This window comes from Bufo bufo, chromosome 9 (genome assembly GCF_905171765.1).
Source record: "Bufo bufo chromosome 9, aBufBuf1.1, whole genome shotgun sequence".
Lineage (NCBI taxonomy): Eukaryota > Metazoa > Chordata > Amphibia > Anura > Bufonidae > Bufo > Bufo bufo.
In genome coordinates this window covers 4132456-4152214 of record NC_053397.1, presented here as the reverse complement: position 1 = coordinate 4152214, position 19759 = coordinate 4132456, and the positions used below count along the sequence as shown (strand labels likewise).

The following is a 19759-nucleotide window of genomic DNA, read 5'->3' as shown; positions in this document are numbered from 1 at the left end:
AGTGATGTCATCAGCAGGGGGAGGGGCTGTGACAACCTCTCAGACAGGATATACAGGCAGGTTGTCAGCAGTAATAGATGTTCCTGTAGTATAAGGTGTGTGATCTCATGTCTGATCACATGTCATTATATCAGTGATGTCATCAGCAGGGGGCGGGGCTGTGACTACCCCTCAGACAGGATGTACAGGCAGGTTGTCAGCAGTAATAGATGTTCCTGTAGTATAAGGTGTGGATCTCATGTCTGATCACATGTCATTATGTCAGTGATGTCATCAGCAGGGGGCGGGGCTGTGACTACCTCTCAGACAGTATACACAGGCAGGTTGTCAGCAGTAATAGATGTTCCTGTAGTATAAGGTGTGTGATCTCATGTCTGATCACATGTCATTATATCAGTGATGTCATCAGCAGGGGGCGGGGCTGTGACTACCTCTCAGACAGGACATACAGGCAGGTTGTCAGCAGTAATAGATGTTCCTGTAGTATAAGGTGTGTGATCTCATGTCTGATCACATGTCATTATATCAGTGATGTCATCAGCAGGGGGCGGGGCTGTGACAACCTCTCAGACAGGATATACAGGCAGGTTGTCAGCAGTAATAGATGTTCCTGTAGTATAAGGTGTGTGATCTCATGTCATTATATCAGTGATGTCATCAGTAGGGGGCGGGGCTGTGACTACCGCTCAGACAGGATATACAGGCAGGTTGTCAGCAGTAATAGATGTTCCTGTAGTATAAGGGGTGTGATCACGTCATTATATCAGTGATGTCATCAGCAGGGGGCGGGGCTGTGACTACCCCTCAGACAGGATGTACAGGCAGGTTGTCAGCAGTAATAGATGTTCCTGTAGTATAAGGTGTGTGATCTCATGTCTGATCACATGTCATTATATCAGTGATGTCATCAGCAGGGGGCGGGGCTGTGACTACCTCTCAGACAGGATATACAGGCAGGTTGTCAGCAGTAATAGATGTTCCTGTAGTATAAGGTGTGGATCTCATGTCTGATCACATGTCATTATATCAGTGATGTCATCAGCAGGGGGCGGGGCTGTGACTACCTCTCAGACAGGATATACAGGCAGGTTGTCAGCAGTAATAGATGTTCCTGTAGTATAAGGTGTGTGATCTCATGTCTGATCACATGTCATTATATCAGTGATGTCACCAGCAGGGGGCGGGGCTGTGACTACCTCTCAGACAGGATATACAGGCAGGTTGTCAGCAGTAATAGATGTTCCTGTAGTATAAGGTGTGTGATCTCATGTCTGATCCCATGTCATTATATCAGTGATGTCATCAGCAGGGGGCGGGGCTGTGACTACCTCTCAGACAGGATACACAGGCAGGTTGTCAGCAGTAATAGATGTTCCTGTAGTATAAGGTGTGTGATTTCATGTCTGATCACATGTCATTATATCAGTGATGTCATCAGCAGGGGGCGGGGCTGTGACTACCTCTCAGACAGGATGTACAGGCAGGTTGTCAGCAGTAATAGATGTTCCTGTAGTATAAGGTGTGTGATCTCATGTCTGATCACATGTCATTATATCAGTGATGTCATCAGCAGGGGGCGGGGCTGTGACTACCTCTCAGACAGGATGTACAGGCAGGTTGTCAGCAGTAATAGATGTTCCTGTAGTGTAAGGTGTGTGATCTCATGTCTGATCACATGTCATTATATCAGTGATGTCATCAGCAGGGGGCGGGGCTGTGACTACCCCTCAGACAGGATATACAGGCAGGTTGTCAGCAGTAATAGATGTTCCTGTAGTATAAGGTGTGTGATCTCATGTCTGATCACATGTCATTATATCAGTGATGTCATCAGCAGGGGGCGGGGCTGTGACTACCTCTCAGACATGATATACAGGCAGGTTGTCAGCAGTAATAGATGTTCCTGTAGTATAAGGGGTGGATCTCATGTCTGATCACATGTCATTATATCAGTGATGTCATCAGCAGGGGGCGGGGCTGTGACAACCTCTCAGACAGGATATACAGGCAGGTTGTCAGCAGTAATAGATGTTCCTGTAGTATAAGGGGTGTGATCTCATGTCTGATCACATGTCATTATATCAGTGATGTCATCAGCAGGGGGAGGGGCTGTGACAACCTCTCAGACAGGATATACAGGCAGGTTGTCAGCAGTAATAGATGTTCCTGTAGTATAAGGTGTGTGATCTCATGTCTGATCACATGTCATTATATCAGTGATGTCATCAGCAGGGGGCGGGGCTGTGACTACCCCTCAGACAGGATGTACAGGCAGGTTGTCAGCAGTAATAGATGTTCCTGTAGTATAAGGTGTGGATCTCATGTCTGATCACATGTCATTATATCAGTGATGTCATCAGCAGGGGGCGGGGCTGTGACTACCTCTCAGACAGTATACACAGGCAGGTTGTCAGCAGTAATAGATGTTCCTGTAGTATAAGGTGTGTGATCTCATGTCTGATCACATGTCATTATATCAGTGATGTCATCAGCAGGGGGCGGGGCTGTGACAACCTCTCAGACAGGATATACAGGCAGGTTGTCAGCAGTAATAGATGTTCCTGTAGTATAAGGGGTGTGGATCTCATGTCATTATATCAGTGATGTCATCAGCAGGGGGCGGGGCTGTGACTACCCCTCAGACAGGACATACAGGCAGGTTGTCAGCAGTAATAGATGTTCCTGTAGTATAAGGGGTGTGGACCTAATGTCAGTATATCAGTGATGTCATCAGCAGGGGTGTAAAGTGCTTTCTTTCCGTCTCATATATACAGTGTGTTGTTGAACTTAGTTCAGGGCATGTGGGGGTGAGGTATGACAGATTTGGCAGCGCTTCTGTTCCTTACAGATGGCGGACACAAGGCGTTATAAACCAGCGCACAGCGACCACTCGGTGATATTCTGCAGTTTTCTGATTGGCCACTAGATGTCAGCAGGCCTGTCCTGAGGCTAGGTCGGCAGTAGTGGTCTGGCGGAGGTCCGGCTGCTGCTTCCTCTCTCTAATCAGGGCAGGGGGTTGTAACGCTCTTGAACGGGGCAGTTGTGATTGCGCACCCCCTTGATGGGCACCAGGGTCCCATGTAGGTCGATGACAGTAAACTGCACACAAGGATCTCCGCGGCCCCTTGGTTCTCACAAGCTGTGGGGGGCACTTTTCACGGGCGCTGCTTTAACATGCAGTCTACAGTCCATGATCTCAGCGCACCCGCTGTAGTAGCGCCATTTTCAGCCTAGTGCTCCAGGAAGCCTGATCCTGACTGTCGTTGCCCCCACGAGACCCCCAGCAGCGAAGCCTGTGCTCCTGTAGTGTACGGTATAACGGACGTGCCGCAGTGGACTGCTTTCTGCGCTGTCCTATTACCAGTAAATGAGTCGCGGTTCAGTTTCTACATTTTATTATTTAAAACTTTGTGAACAATTCCAGAGAGAGAAAAAAAAAAAAAAAAAGACTATTAAAAGACGGGGGAGGGGGCAGCGTCGGGGAACAAGCAATGTACATCATACCCCCGATCTAAGGGACAATGGAGGCAGCCACTGTGTGGGACATCGTCTCCAGAGGCACTTGGTGCCTCATACCTCAGCAAGGTCAATGGTGTCTAATGAGCTGATAATCAGGATGAATATTGCCCTCGTCTACACAATGGCCGCCTCATCCGCTTTGGTCCGTGTTTCTATCGCCATCTCTTTACAATCACGGCACCTCCATCATGTGAGCCGCAGGGGCCCCTGACCTCAGGAAAATAAATTAAGCTTGGGGAGGTTCTCATGTTGGATTAACCTCTTCAGTGGTGACCCTGAGCGATAAAGAAACAGACGCCATTGGCCCGGGTGTGGGGGTTCAGTTATGGAAATGTGAGAAGAAGAGCAGAGGATTGTGGGAGTTCAGTACAAGGCGGCAAAGAACGTAAGATGCGGAGGCGCCTCAAGATGGAGGCCACGCTCTTCTCCGGTTATCTGCGGAGCTACAAATATTAAGATAAAACATAAAAAAAAAAAATAACCACACAGAACGGCTGAAGGCACGAAAGCTACAGGTAATGATCTCCGGGGCCCCAGGCAGGGGGACAGCGCCGCGGCCCCACAGCTAGAGGCTAGGCTCACTTCTCTATGACACCCTCTTACAGGAATGTGAGTTTCGGCAGACAGGTTAAACCGCCATTGATGAAGGGCAGCGCTCGCAGTAACTAGCGGGGGAGGGGACACTGCTGACTGGATGTTGCCCTTCTTGTGCCCACCTGGCAATGAAATGATCACAATACAGAAAGAAGCTAAATATTCAAGAGCCACAGACCGGGAAGAGGCGCAGGTTTAACGCAGCCCTGGAGAAGAATGGGTTAAAGCTACAGGCACTCCGCGGTTCTGCTCCTCGTAATGGAGTTAATGCCGTAAGACCGTTACACGCACGAAGCCCTGCGGCCTCGGCGAGTGAAGATGACCGCTACGACCGTGTCCGAGGCGGCGGTAAATCCAACCCCCGCCACATTCTGCACCCGGCGCCCTCGCCTCTCTGGACACAGGTTGTGCTTTAAACATCTGCAAAACCGGAAATGATAGGAAAAAAAATATGTCAGCTGTGCCGAGAGAGAGGGGAGCGGAGGGCTCCAGCTGTGAAGGGGTTAAGATTACTGCTCCCCACGCCCGACTCCATCCAGCAGAGGAAAGGTTAATTACAAAATGAGACACTCAGAATAAAAACTGTAAAATTTCAAGAAGGGCGAAACTCTGCTCCCATCTCCTGCCGACATCACCAGCGGCCCTGCAAGGAGAAGAGAAGACCGTCAGTCAGCAGGCACTACTACCCTCATCATCAGGTAGAGCACCACTATTCCAGTAGGTTAACGGACTTCACTGTTCTGCAGCTTCAGAGCTGAAATCTCCCAGCATATCGATTGCATCCTTATATAGGAGAATAAGCTCCGCCCCCGCGTCCCTTGTGACCAGCACAAACGCGCAGCGCCTCACCCTGGGGTTAGAAGAGGCCGCAGTCCTTCAGGTTATTCTTGATGATCACATCCGTCACCGCATCAAACACGAACTGGACGTTTTTCGTGTCTGTTGCACAGGTGAAGTGCGTGTAGATCTCCTTGGTGTCGCGTCTCTTGTTCAGGTCCTCAAACTTGCTCTGGATGTAGCTGGCGGCTTCATCGTATTGGTTAGCACCTGCAGGAAGGCCATGACCACAGGTTAACAGGAGGCACCGCCAGAGAACAAGCAAGACCCCCGCATTTACTAGGATGAAACAGCCCCTATATAATCATCCTGGAGGGTGGGGGCCAAAAATCAGACCAGGGGCACACCGTATGTACTAAAGACCTGTGGATGACCGGTGGGGGCCATGCCTAGAATCCCATTCCTCAATGTGAACTCATGGTCCCTCCTGACAAATCTGGGTTCTCAGTGGTTGGTTATAACGTGAAGGGTCACTTTAAAATCAAGTTTAGTGGAGTATGGCGGGAACGAGACACACGTAACATATAAACTGTGGCGTTCAAGTAGTAGTGACAACCACAGGCGTTCTGATGGAGGGTGAGGTAGGTATCGTCACCTGTGTATTCAGGGAAGCAGATGGCGAGAGGACTCTGGGTGATCTTCTCCTCAAACAGATCCTTCTTATTGAGGAAGAGGATGATGGACGTCTCCGTGAACCATTTGTTGTTGCAAATGCTGTCGAAGAGCTTCATGCTTTCATGCATCCGGTTCTGTAGAGAAAGAAGAGAACAGGGGCGTGAAAACTTGTGCCCCCCCCCCGTCAACCATATCATACTGTGCATTACTGCGTTGGTGGCATCTTCTCCAGCTCAGGATTCACCCGTAGCTGGTGCTGGGATTTCATGTAGTTCACATGTGGCCATATTACAGGAACTGGAGCTGATCTATAAAGCTTTACTCACCATCTCCTCGTCTTCCGCCAGGACGAGGTCATAAGCGCTGAGAGCCACACAGAAGATGATAGCCGTCACCCCCTCAAAGCAGTGGATCCATTTCTTCCGCTCAGACCGCTGTCCACCGACATCAAACATCCTGCAGCAAGAGGAAGTGAAGAAACCTTTCCTGAGCTCGAGCACCAGACATTGTGCAATCTGCACGTGATAGTGCAAAGCATGGTGTAAAAGTGGCTGGAGTAGAAAAGTACCGACCCCAGCTTCAAAAGAATATCCGTTATTTATATCTTTTAATTTATTTACTGACTTTCATATAAATGTAGAGAAGTTTAGAAATGTTAATCAATATATTATGTTCTGTCAATCTAAAGCCCTTATTCATCAAAAACATTGATATGCAGGAGAACATCAGTCCTCATTTCTCTATAAAAGTGATAACCTCCCCTCTAACCCTGTCCTTATACTATACCCAGTGATAAGCAGGGTGTTCTAGTTGTGATAATCAGTTCTCACATCTCCTGTCCTTATACTATACACAGTGATAAGCAGGGTGTTCTAGTGGTGATAGATAATCAGTTCTCACCTCTCCTGTGTTCTCTCCTGTCCTTATACTATACACAGTGATAAGCAGGGTGTTCTAGTGGTGATAGATAATCAGTTCTCTCCTGTCCCTTATACTATACACAGTGATAAGCAGCGTGTTCTAGTTGTGATAATCAGTTCTCACATCTCCTGTCCTTATACTATACACAGTGATAAGCAGCGTGTTCTAGTTGTGATAATCAGTTCTCACATCTCCTGTCCTTATACTATACACAGTGATAAGCAGGGTGTTCTAGTGGTGATAGATAATCAGTTCTCACCTCTCCTGTGTTCTCTCCTGTCCTTATACTATACAGTGATAAGCAGCGTGTTCTAGTTGTGATAATCAGTTCTCACATCTCCTGTCCTTATACTATACACAGTGATAAGCAGGGTGTTCTAGTGGTGATAGATAATCAGTTCTCACCTCTCCTGTGTTCTCTCCTGTCCTTATACTATACAGTGATAAGCAGCATGTTCTAGTTGTGATAATCAGTTCTCACATCTCCTGTCCTTATACTATACACAGTGATAAGCAGCGTGTTCTAGTGGTGATAGATAATCAGTTCTCTCCTGTCCCTTATACTATACACCGTGATAAGCAGTGTTCTAGTTGTGATAGATAATCAGTTCTCCCCCTCCCCCGTCCCTTATACTAGATATCTTTATGCAGCTCCAAGGCCTTTAATTACAATGCCTGAATCTGTGCTGCACATGCCTCAGTAGTTAAAGGGGTTCTCCAGGAATTAAAAAAATTAAAATACCTAAATAAATATATTCCCAATTACCTTTTATTAGTTATAATGGATTGTTAGGGAGCAATCAGGAAAAATAAAATGGCTGCCACCCTATTAGTTCACACAAAACCTGTCCTAATCTTCAGAACTCTGAGCCAAAGATCTGCCTTATCCTGCTCTCCTACTTGTGAGGGTTCAGAATCCTGAATACAGATGATATTAATTTGAAGATTTTCTTTGTAGGAATAGAGTTCATGAGGAGACATGAAGTACAGAGAGGACAGACTGTGGTAACGTGGGGTTGCATACAAGTGCTGCTCATTATCCACATCCCTACCCTCCTCCCTGTGCATTATATCTCCTATTAAACTGTATCCTTGTAATCCCTGACAAGCAGAACCGAGAGGAGGATGAGGCACCTCTTTAGCTCAGGGTTGTGAAGTAACTTGTGCTGCTGTGGGAGATTAGGACAGGTTTTCTGTGCACTAATAGGACAGCAGCCATTTTATTTCTCTTACTGATTGCTCCCCAGACAAAACCAGCCATTATAACTAATGAAAGGTATATGGGAATATATTTCTAATAAAGTAAAAATGTAAGAATGTTTATTTTCTTAATTTCTGGAGAACCCCTTTAAAGAGGCCGCCCCCCCGCCTGTTTTAACAGCTCACATATTACCCATGTAATAGCAATTCTGGAACATCTATTCTTATGGCTCTATGTTGTGTCGTTCCTTTATTATTTCTAATAGAAGTTATGAATTAATTGCGGAGCTGCAGATGGCAGGTAAGTCTGAGGCTTTCCACTGCGGAGGCTGCGGCCTCCTGTGAAAGGCCATTTACTGCCTCCCCACGTCTTACGTTCCTTCTGTTCCCATTCAGACTTGCACAGGATTCTCTGCATTCCCAGCACAGACACACAGAGCTTGTCCGTTTCGGAGGACAAAGTCCTAGATTTCGTACAATTCTTCAGTGGGTAACAATGTCTCCAGTAATTAGATGCCGAGCGCATTCCATATTTACTTCCAGGAATTCAGAAATTGGATTCCTATAAATATGGTTTATGTTCTATGTAAAAGCCGGATGTCACCATCTTATACAGGAAATCGGTCACTAAATTATTGGCCATGGCTTCCCGAGCGCCACAATCCTTAAGACTTCTAGAAGTATCTCGCTGCTGGGGGCGTCCTGTGGACAGGGTCACACTACAGTCTGCTCCAGCTGTGGAATCTATCAGCAGCTGCACTTACACACAGTGACCACCAGGTGGCGGCACGCTACGACACTGCGGGGCTTTTTATATATTTTTTGCTTTGTGTAATTCTATAGTGGAAGATGAAGATGTGTATATTATACTATCAGTCGGGGGACATTCACTGGGGACCACCTCACAGGAGGCTGTAGAGAGTGGAGACCCCAGCGCCCCATAATCAGCGACAGGTCACAGGGGCAGGATGAGGCCGACCCGAGCCTCACACCTCCCTAAAGAAAGTGAGCGATGTCATCACGGTGCGGGAGAAGACGCCGGCGAGCGCTCATTATACGCACTTGAAATGGAGATCTTTGAAGGTGAAATGCGTCTCCACAATCCCCGTGGTTTTTACTCTCGTCCTCAAGACGTCCTGCTGCGTGGGCACGTAGTCCGACCGGGCGATCCGCTCCAGATCATTCAGATAGCTGCAGGGACACAAATCAGAATTAATCCAGAATATCGGACAATCTGGCGCACGGAACGATTTCACCATCTATCGTTATCCCAGCCACTAATTAATTACACAGATTATCGTCCACCGTGTCCCGAGTCGTCGCCGCCGCTCTGCGCCAGGTCTCAACTTGTTGCGAGCCCCCAGTGGGGATGACAAGGCTTCTCAACACTGGCTCCCGGGGGCCCGGCGCTTACCTCCCTGCTAATTAATACTGATTTGACCTCGTTAACACGTCTAATGAGCCATTTACGCAGCTGCTGCAAAACCATAAGAAATTATGGTGGAAGATTTAGTACATTAACCCCTGAGGGACTGAGCTGCAAACAAGACCCAGGGGACCCCCGCTGTGGAGTAAACGAACATTTCCTAAACCTTCCTGCCCCATAGGATAACAGGCGCTGCCAGTTGTCAGGCGCCATGTTGTCACCCCACATCACATCCCAGTAGTGAGACCACCAGTGAGAGGCTATGATGAAGGCCCCTCAGCACTGTACAATCTATATATACACCCTGACGCATCGTCACAGTATATGGGGGGGGGTAGAACTTTGCATTTCTTTTTCTGCCGAGTCCACGCAGGATCCCTTTACATGGCACCGACCGTCCCCGCACTTCATGCAAACCCTGCTTTGCATTTATATAATTTGCCATTAACCACTTGTCTGCTGGAGGGAAAAACCACATGACATCAGATGGAAATGAGCAAGAGGAGGGCGTAACAAGATTTAAAGGGCCGATGCAGAATTTTGTGAATACAGCATCCATTCTAGAATGGAAACTGCTGCTGAATTTCTAATAGACTTTACGTTTCTTGCCATTTTTAAGATCTCTGCTGTCAGTGAATTCCTATTTTGATCCAGACCTAGTCCTGCTAACACAGCTGCGGTGCTTGTTACAATGTATCAGCCTGGAGAGTCCAGGATCGGTCAGTCATTTGCACGGCTGCTGTGTGAGGGTGAGGACGGGCGCTGGAATGGTCTTTTGACAAATTTTCAAAAACTGCTGCCATGACGACACCCACAGGAGAGGATGCTCAGCCTTCCCAGATGCTGGAGACCCCCCTCCTGTATAATCAGCTCCCCCCAGGAGTCCAGAAAAGCTGGGTCATCTGTGGAGGACGCAGGGTTGTCACCAAGCTTTCCTGGAGGGATGAAGGAACAGTTCTGCCTTTTTACTGCGCTATTAACCATGGGGGTAATTGGCCCCGAGATCTTCATCTCTGACAACTCCCGGTTTCTAAAGTAATCTGTCCCCTGACAACCTTTGACCTGGGAGGTAATTGGCCCCGAGATCTTCATCCCTGAAAACACGTGACTTGGGAGCTAATTGGTCCCCGAGATCTTCATCCCTGACAACTCATCCTCTTGGTTGTGCAGGGTCCCGCTCTCTCACGAGGGCGTCAATCGTGCCAGTGCCATCCCCCAGAAACCTCCGGGGATAGTTTGCATCTTGGAACATGCAAACAAGTTTTCCGATACGCCAGGCCCCGCCCCTCTCCTCTCCCGCAGCCGCGCACATCCTAAATATAGAGCCCGACCGAAACCACAGACCCAAGGAAACGTAGAAATCACCAGGACAACTACCCTACTGTGTGAACAACAACTCCAAGCATGCCACTCCCACTGGGCCGCAGTTATGACTACGGTCACATTGGTCACTGATCCTCATCCTGAAACTGCGTTGCCCATAGCAACCAGAAAATCAGAAGTGATTAAAAAAAACGAACCAGGATCCACGGCACGTTCTCAGGACGATGTTATAACGTGCAAGAGAGAACAGAAGGCGAGGAATCGGCGCCAGTTTACTGAAAAGGAAAAACTAAAATCTCACAAAGGACATAAAAGTCTTCAGCCCCTTTAGGCCTCTTTCACACGAAAGATACGGATTAGGTCCGGATGCCTTCAGTGAAACTCGCAGCATTTTGCAAGCAAGTTCAGTCAGTTTTGTCTGTGATTGTGTTCAGTTTTTTCCGCGCGGGTGCAATGCGTTCTGATGCGTTTTGCACGCGCGTGCTAAAAAAAAAAAAAAACTGAAGGTTTACAAACATCTCTTAGCAATCAGTGAAAAACGCATCGCACCCGCACTAGATTCCGGATACGATGCGTTTTTCACTGAAGACCCATTCCCTTCTATGGGGCCAGGGCTGCGTGACAAACACAGAATATAGAACATGCTGTGTTTTTTCACGCAACGCAGAAGTGATGCGGGAAAAAAACTGCTCATGTGAACAGCCCCGTAGAAATGAATGGGCCAGGATTCAGTGCGGGTGCGATGCGTTCACCTCCCACATTGCACCTGCGCGGAAAACTCACTCGCCCTTCACCCCCGGGGAAAGGGGGCCCAAGACTTCTGTCCATGTGAGACGTTAGTTTCTCCTTCTCAGTAAAGATTTCTCACCTTCTTCTCACTTTCTGGGGACTGAGGGCAGAATGTGAGGACCGTGTGAGACGAGCGAGGTGTGAACATACCCTCATCCTGTGTAACAAAGAATGAGACATTCTGCAACCTTCAAACAGACTTTACCGTTTCAGGATCTCTGCTTGCTGTCAGCTTTACCCCCAGACATCACCATACCCCCTTATGTCCCCCGTGTACATCACTCACTAGGCTGCGGAGTCGTTGAGCTGGTATTCGCGGGAGCGGTTGAAGCAGACCTGCACGCCCTGGTCCGCCCACAGTCTGCGGATCACTCCGGCTAGGTCATCCGGCATTATCCCCTGCTCCTCCGCTGTGCACGACAATGCAAAGAGCTGCCGGGCATCGTCCTGTGAAGAGACCAAGCGTCAGATATCTAATGCACCCAACAGGAAGTCCTGGGCATGGGAGATGCAGCCATGCTCCTGCTCGGCTTCACACCGCCCCTCCTCCAGGGAGTAGTCATCACCTGCCCGAGGTCAGTCATGTGATCACCATTTGTCCTATGCCCGCACTCCTGCCATCCCAGTCACATGGCTGGAAGGTCCATGCTAAAGGTGGCACAATGGTCACATGACCAGCACTGCTCTGATGGGGGTTGTCGTCAGCGTAACATACAGAGGAGCATTAGTGCCGGTCTCCCGTCTGTCACGTCTCGTGGAAATAATAGGCAGGCGCAGGCACCAGGGACGGGGTAATCTAATTAGGAGCGGGTCCTGGGAGTCGCGTCCTCATTATTCTCCGGCTTCACTGCTGCGATCAGGACGTTCTCTCCTCACTGTGATCTTTAACACTTTCCTGACCAGGACCTGGAGTCTCCTCATTAAAGGGGTAGTCCAGTTGGTTAAAGTTATTCCGCAGTATAGGGGATAACCATCAGGTCAGTGGGGGCCCTACTGCTGGGACCCCCACCGATCATGACAACAGGGGCCCGTACCCCTCACAGCTCCCGTGAAATGAACAGAGTGGCCGGTCGCACATGCACGTGGTCTCTACATTCATTTCTATGGGAGTTCTGGAGATAGCCTAGAACCGCGCTCACCTATCTCCGGATCAAGTGAGACCAGCGGCTCCGTTCTTTTCAGAGGAGCTGCAGGGGGTACGGGGCCCATGTCCTCATGATCCGGGGGGGGGGGGGGGGGGCAGTCCTAGGACCCCCACCCATCTGATAGTTATCCCATATCCACCAACCGGAATGCTCCTTTAACACTCCGACTCCCATCATGTAATCACACAGCAGATATACGGCCTGGACACTGAAGCCTCCGAAATCCCAGTATCATAATGGAGACAGCTTATACCCCTCCCCCACCACTGCAGCCAGGAGCCCCCCTTAAATGTTGTGGTGCCTGTGTTAGGGGCCCATCTGAGTGGCCCTCTGCAGACAGCATTTCCTCATACTCACCGCTCTGGCCGAGTCCCCAAAATCGATCTTGAGGTTCCCCATCGCCTTTATTATGGCCATGATGGACTGGATGGTGTTACTGTAAACCACGGCCCGGTACTGCCGGCACTCCTCCTCCGAGTAACCGTCCTCGTGGATAATCCTAGAAGATTACAGCGCGTAAATACCCCGATGTGTACCTGACGAGTCTCCCCGACACTTCTCTTCCTCCCCCATATCTGTGCAAGCGAGTAAAGGACCGGCGGCCATCCTGACCTCTGACGCGCGGGCGCTGGCACTTACTTCATCTGCTTGACGATTGTGCTTTTCCCCGATTCTCCTGCACCTGAAAACCAAGAAAAAGACATCAGAGGCGGCTTCACGTGACGGTCACACAGGCCGCGCTGCTACAACACATTCTGCTCCGCCTGCAACTGACCAAAGCAACATGATGGGGGAGGGGGACATGGCTACGTCATGTTTACGGATTTTGCAGCGCAGTCTGACGTAATAGCGGGCTCTGGACCGTCAGCCATGGAGACTATTAAGCGTCCCTGAATTTACTATTAGTGAGGCCTTAAACTGCATGGCGGGCGTGTCCAGGGCGAGTGCGGGTACAGCGGGCAGCCATGTGTGAAGATATCAAAGCCATGGAGACAGATATGTGATGAGACAGAGCGAAGGTTGGGGGGGGAAGGGGGGGGCTGAGACGGACGTGGGATTAATTAAACTCAGCTGACCGTCCCGAAGATCTGGAGGAATGCATCTGCAGGTGGGCACAGAGATCTGGAGGAATGCATCTGCAGGTGGGCACAGAGATCTGGAGGAATGTATCTGCAGGTGGGCACCGACGGAGGAGGGCACAGAGATCTGGAGGAATGCATCTGCAGGTGGGCACAGAGATCTGGAGGAATGCATCTGCAGGTGGGCACAGAGATCTGGAGGAATGTATCTGCAGGTGGGCACCGACGGAGGAGGGCACAGAGATCTGGAGGAATGCATCTGCAGGTGGGCACCGACGGAGGAGGGTACAGAGATCTGGAGGAATGCATCTGCAGGTGGGCACCGACGGAGGAGGGCACAGATCTGGAGGAATGCATCTGCAGGTGGGCACCGACGGAGGAGGGCACAGATCTGGAGGAATGCATCTGCAGGTGGGCACCGACGGAGGAGGGCACAGAGATCTGGAGGAATGCATCTGCAGGTGGGCACCAACGGAGGAGGGCACAGAGATCTGGAGGAATGCATCTGCAGGTGGGCACCGACGGAGGAGGGCACAGAGATCTGGAGGAATGCATCTGCAGGTGGGCACCGACGGAGGAGGGCACAGAGATCTGGAGGAATGCATCTGCAGGTGGGCACCGACGGAGGAGGGCACAGAGATCTGGAGGAATGCATCTGCAGGTGGGCACCGACGGAGGAGGGCACAGAGATCTGGAGGAATGCATCTGCAGGTGGGCACCGACGGAGGAGGGCACAGAGATCTGGAGGAATGCATCTGCAGGTGGGCACCGACGGAGGAGGGCACAGAGATCTGGAGGAATGCATCTGCAGGTGGGCACCGACGGAGGAGGGCACAGAGATCTGGAGGAATGCATCTGCAGGTGGGCACCGACGGAGGAGGGCACAGAGATCTGGAGGAATGTATCTGCAGGTGGGCACTGACGGAGGAGGGCACAGATCTGGAGGAATGTATCTGCAGGTGGGCACCAAGATCTGGAGGAATGTATCTGTAGGTGGGCACCGACGGAGGAGGGCACAGATCTGGAGGAATGTATCTGCAGGTGGGCACCGACGGAGGAGGGCACAGAGATCTGGAGGAATGTATCTGCAGGTGGGCACTGACGGAGGAGGGCACAGATCTGGAGGAATGTATCTGCAGGTGGGCACCAAGATCTGGAGGAATGTATCTGTAGGTGGGCACCGACGGAGGAGGGCACAGATCTGGAGGAATGTATCTGCAGGTGGGCACCGAGATCTGGAGGAATGTATCTGCAGGTGGGCACCGACTGAGGAGGGCACAGAAAGTTAGGGAGTTAAACCCGGATGATGCTATAATGAAGGATCAGCGCTGCCCCTGGCGGCGGCCCCGTTGATATCTCGCCCTCGCCGACAGCTGGCCCGGCCTGATACAACATGTGTCCTGCGCTACCACAATAAGAGCTTTGTTTCTCTGTGTACACCGTGGTATCGGCGGCGGTGCCAACTGTGTCCTCACACAGAACCAGTGCAGAGAAGCCAAGCAGCCAGGTGCCAACCTCCGCAGCGGGTATCATGGGTGCATTAACCCCAAGAGCTCAGAGATTGGCCTCTGTTTGCAGATCAGGTGTTAATCTGATCATCTCTGAGCTCCTAATCCGCTGGAGATTATCTCATCCGACACCCAGTAAGTGGATCGCGTCCAACTGCCACATGCGCTGCCGGGCAGACTGGTGCCAGCTTAATGGCAGCGTCTCCACACCGCCTCTTACTACAGATATCACTGGTTACGTCGGGAGGATAAGCAGACTGATCGGGCAGCGGTCACCCATCAACCACATGCTGCCATACGATAACGTGCGACACCAACCAGATGTACGTGTGGTGCACTACACGCAACAGTGCAACTGCCACCTGTGTGCACATTACCCCCCCCCCCCCCCCATGGGTGATTGGCAGGTTTACGCCCCCACATTACATTTCTGCAGGGTCTCCTGCCCATTCACATTAGATGTCCGTCAGTAGAGGGCACCGTTATACCGCCATGTACGGCTGTAGAACATGGCGGGATGCAGCGCACAGGCCTTCAGCTTCCTGACAACGTGCGGCCCCTGAACAGGAAACCACAAAGCAACAGAAAGGGCCGGGTACCTGCACATCTGTGGGGAGGGGACGGGCGGTGCCGCCGAGAAGACTCAGAAGGGCCACAGGTACAAGCCACGAGCTAAAATCTATACTGGCCCAGTCCTGCAGTTTGTTACAATGTGTCAGTGCAGGTTAGGCTTCATTCGTATCCACACTGGAGGCCGGTCCAGTGTCCAGTGAAATGACAAATCCCATCAACCCCCAATATATACAAGTTGTGTCTGGTACTGCAGCTCCCCTGGGTGGGCCTGAGCTGCAGTACCACATACAACCTGTGGACCAGTGTGGCGCTGGTTTTGGAAGTCAGCAGCCATGTACAATCTGACAAACATTTATAGTGGGCCCTGTATACTGCCGCCATGTACTAGGACCGGACAGCCCTGCCCTATATACTGCCGCCATGTACTAGGACCGGACAGCCCTGCCCTATATACTGCCGCCATGTACTAGGACCGAACAGCCCTGCCCTATATACTGCCGCCATGTACTAGGACCGAACAGCCCTGCCCTGTATACTGCCGGCATGTACTAGGACCGGACAGCCCTGCCCTATATACTGCCGCCATGTACTAGGACCGGACAGCCCTGCCCTATATACTGCCGCCATGTACTAGGACCGAACAGCCCTGCCCTGTATACTGCCGGCATGTACTAGGACCGGACAGCCCTGCCCTATATACTGCCGCCATGTACTAGGACCGAACAGCCCTGCCCTGTATACTGCCGCCATGTACTAGGACCGTACAGCCCTGCCCTGTATACTGCCGCCATGTACTAGGACCGAACAGCCCTGCCCTGTATACTGCCGCCATGTACTAGGACCGAACAGCCCTGCCCTGTATACTGCCGCCATGTACTAGGACCGAACAGCCCTGCCCTGTATACTGCCGCCATGTACTAGGACAGAACAGCCCTGCCCTATATACTGCCGCCATGTACTAGGACCGAACAGCCCTGCCCTATATACTGCCGCCATGTACTAGGACCGAACAGCCCTGCTCTATATACTGCCGCCATGTACTAGGACCGAACAGCCCTATATACTGCCGCCATGTACTAGGCCCGAACAGCCCTGCCCTATATACTGCCGCCATGTACTAGGACCGAACAGCCCTGCCCTGTATACTGCCGCCATGTACTAGGACCGGACAGCCCTGCCCTGTATACTGCCGCCATGTACTAGGACCGAACAGCCCTGCCCTGTATACTGCCGCCATGTACTAGGACCGAACAGCCCTGCCCTGTATACTGCCGCCATGTACTAGGACCGAACAGCCCTGCCCTGTATACTGCCGCCATGTACTAGGACCGAACAGCCCTGCCCTGTATACTGCCGCCATGTACTAGGACCGAACAGCCCTGCTCTATATACTGCCGCCATGTACTAGGACCGAACAGCCCTATATACTGCCGCCATGTACTAGGCCCGAACAGCCCTGCCCTATATACTGCCGCCATGTACTAGGACCGAACAGCCCTGCCCTGTATACTGCCGCCATGTACTAGGACCGGACAGCCCTGCCCTGTATACTGCCGCCATGTACTAGGACCGAACAGCCCTGCCCTGTATACTGCCGCCATGTACTAGGACCGAACAGCCCTGCCCTGTATACTGCCGCCATGTACTAGGCCCGAACAGCCCTGCCCTGTATACTGCCGCCATGTACTAGGACCGAACAGCCCTGCCCTATATACTGCCGCCATGTACTAGGACCGAACAGCCCTGCCCTGTATACTGCCGCCATGTACTAGGACCGAACAGCCCTGCCCTGTATACTGCCGCCATGTACTAGGACCGGACAGCCCTGCCCTGTATACTGCCACCATGTACTAGGACCGAACAGCCCTGCCCTATATACTGCCGCCATGTACTAGGACCGAACAGCCCTGCCCTGTATACTGCCACCATGTACTAGGACCGAACAGCCCTGCCCTATATACTGCCGCCATGTACTAGGACCGGACAGCCCTGCCCTGTATACTGCCGCCATGTACTAGGACCGAACAGCCCTGCCCTATATACTGCCGCCATGTACTAGGACTGAACAGCCCTGCCCTGTATACTGCCGCCATGTACTAGGACCGAACAGCCCTGCCCTGTATACTGCCGCCATGTACTAGGACCGGACAGCCCTGCCCTATATACTGCCGCCATGTACTAGGACCGAACAGCCCTGCCCTGTATACTGCCGCCATGTACTAGGACCGAACAGCCCTGCCCTGTATACTGCCGCCATGTACTAGGACCGAACAGCCCTGCCCTATTTACTGCCGCCATGTACTAGGACCGGACAGCCCTGCCCTATATACTGCCGCCATGTACTAGGACCGAACAGCCCTGCCCTATTTACTGCCGCCATGTACTAGGACCGAACAGCCCTGCCCTATATACTGCCGCCATGTACATCCAGCCTTGCCCTATATACTGCCCTGTTTACTGCCATGTACGCCCATCCCTGCCCTGTATACTACCGTCATATACATCCAGCCTTGCCCTATATACTGCCGCCATGTACGTCCAGACCTACCCTATATACTGCCGCCATGTACGTCCAGACCTGCCCTATATACTGCCGCCATGTACATCCAGCCTTGCCCTATATACTGCCCTGTTTACTGCCATGTACGCCCATCCCTGCCCTGTATACTACCGTCATATACGTCCAGCCTTGCCCTATATACTGCCGCCATGTACGTCCAGACCTACCCTATATACTGCCGCCATGTACATCCAGCCTTGCCCTATATACTACCCTGTTTACTGCCATGTACGCCCATCCCTGCCCTGTATACTACCGTCATATACGTCCAGCCTTGCCCTATATACTACCCTGTTTACTGCCATGTACGCCCATCCCTGCCCTGTATACTACTGTCATATACGTCCAGCCTTGCCCTATATACTGCCGCCATGTACGTCCAGACCTGCCCTATATACTGCCGCCATGTACGTCCAGACCTGCCCTATATACTGCCGCCACGTACGTCCAGACCTGCCCTATATACTGCCGCCATGTACGTCCAGCCTTGCCCTATATACTGCCGCCATGTACGTCCAGACCTGCCCTATATACTGCCGCCATGTATGTCCAGACCTGCCCTATATACTGCCGCCATGTACGTCCAGACCTGCCCTATATACTGCCGCCATGTACGTCCAGCCTTGCCCTATATACTGCCGCCATGTACATCCAGCCTTGCCCTATATACTGCCCTGTTTACTGCCATGTACGCCCATCCCTGCCCTGTATACTACCGTCATATACGTCCAGCCTTGCCCTATATACTGCCGCCATGTACGTCCAGACCTACCCTATATACTGCCGCCATGTACATCCAGCCTTGCCCTATATACTGCCCTGTTTACTGCCATGTACGCCCATCCCTGCCCTGTATACTACTGTCATATACGTCCAGCCTTGCCCTATATACTGCCGCCATGTACGTCCAGACCTGCCCTATATACTGCCGCCATGTACGTCCAGACCTGCCCTATATACTGCCGCCACGTACGTCCAGACCTGCCCTATATACTGCCGCCATGTACGTCCAGCCTTGCCCTATATACTGCCGCCATGTACGTCCAGACCTGCCCTATATACTGCCGCCATGTATGTCCAGACCTGCCCTATATACTGCCGCCATGTACGTCCAGACCTGCCCTATATACTGCCGCCATGTACGTCCAGCCTTGCCCTATATACTGCCGCCATATACGCCCAGACCTGCCCTATATACTGCCGCCATGTACGTCCAGACCTGCCTTGCATACACAATGAACTCCCTGGACATCTTCTGCTCTCCTGATTGGTTGATATTCAGATTGCGTCCATTTGAAACCAAACAGATTTGTTCCTCCAAGAAGCGATGTCCTCAGAGCTGAACTTCCTCCTCCCTTCCTGCCACTGAAGGGGGGGGGGGGGGGGATTAGTAAATACACGGGGAGAGGCTGGATACATGGATGCAGCCGAGTGCACCGACGTGACGATGTAGAATGTGGAAGCCCCGCATGCAGCGAGGAGCAGCAGCCGCCGTGAACCCCTCGGTCAATGAGGGGGTGCAGGGCGCTCTCAGGGTTAATGCAGCCGCTCGGTTCCTCTTGCACTTGACAAGCAGGAAGCAGAGGTTCTTCCTGAGCCGCACCCACTGCACGTCTATAGCACGGAGCCTAGGGGCCCGAGAATCACACAGGGGACCCCAAAACTACAGG

At 51.6% G+C, this 19759-nt stretch overlaps 1 protein-coding gene across 1 annotated transcript in view; it reads right to left on the bottom strand.

The window, feature by feature from the left end:
* Positions 1–3378: 3378 nt before the first annotated feature.
* Positions 3379–19759, bottom strand: part of GNAI2 (G protein subunit alpha i2) — a 30118-nt gene continuing 13737 nt past the window's right edge. The window contains exons 2-9 of the mRNA XM_040408566.1: positions 13009–13051; positions 12727–12868; positions 11511–11671; positions 8749–8877; positions 5892–6021; positions 5546–5699; positions 4963–5160; positions 3379–4756 (exon numbers count right to left, since the gene is read on the bottom strand). Of these exons, the coding sequence (XP_040264500.1) occupies positions 4970–5160; positions 5546–5699; positions 5892–6021; positions 8749–8877; positions 11511–11671; positions 12727–12868; positions 13009–13051 (950 nt within the window). The 3' untranslated portion in view covers positions 3379–4756; positions 4963–4969. The remainder of the gene's footprint in view (positions 4757–4962; positions 5161–5545; positions 5700–5891; positions 6022–8748; positions 8878–11510; positions 11672–12726; positions 12869–13008; positions 13052–19759) is intronic.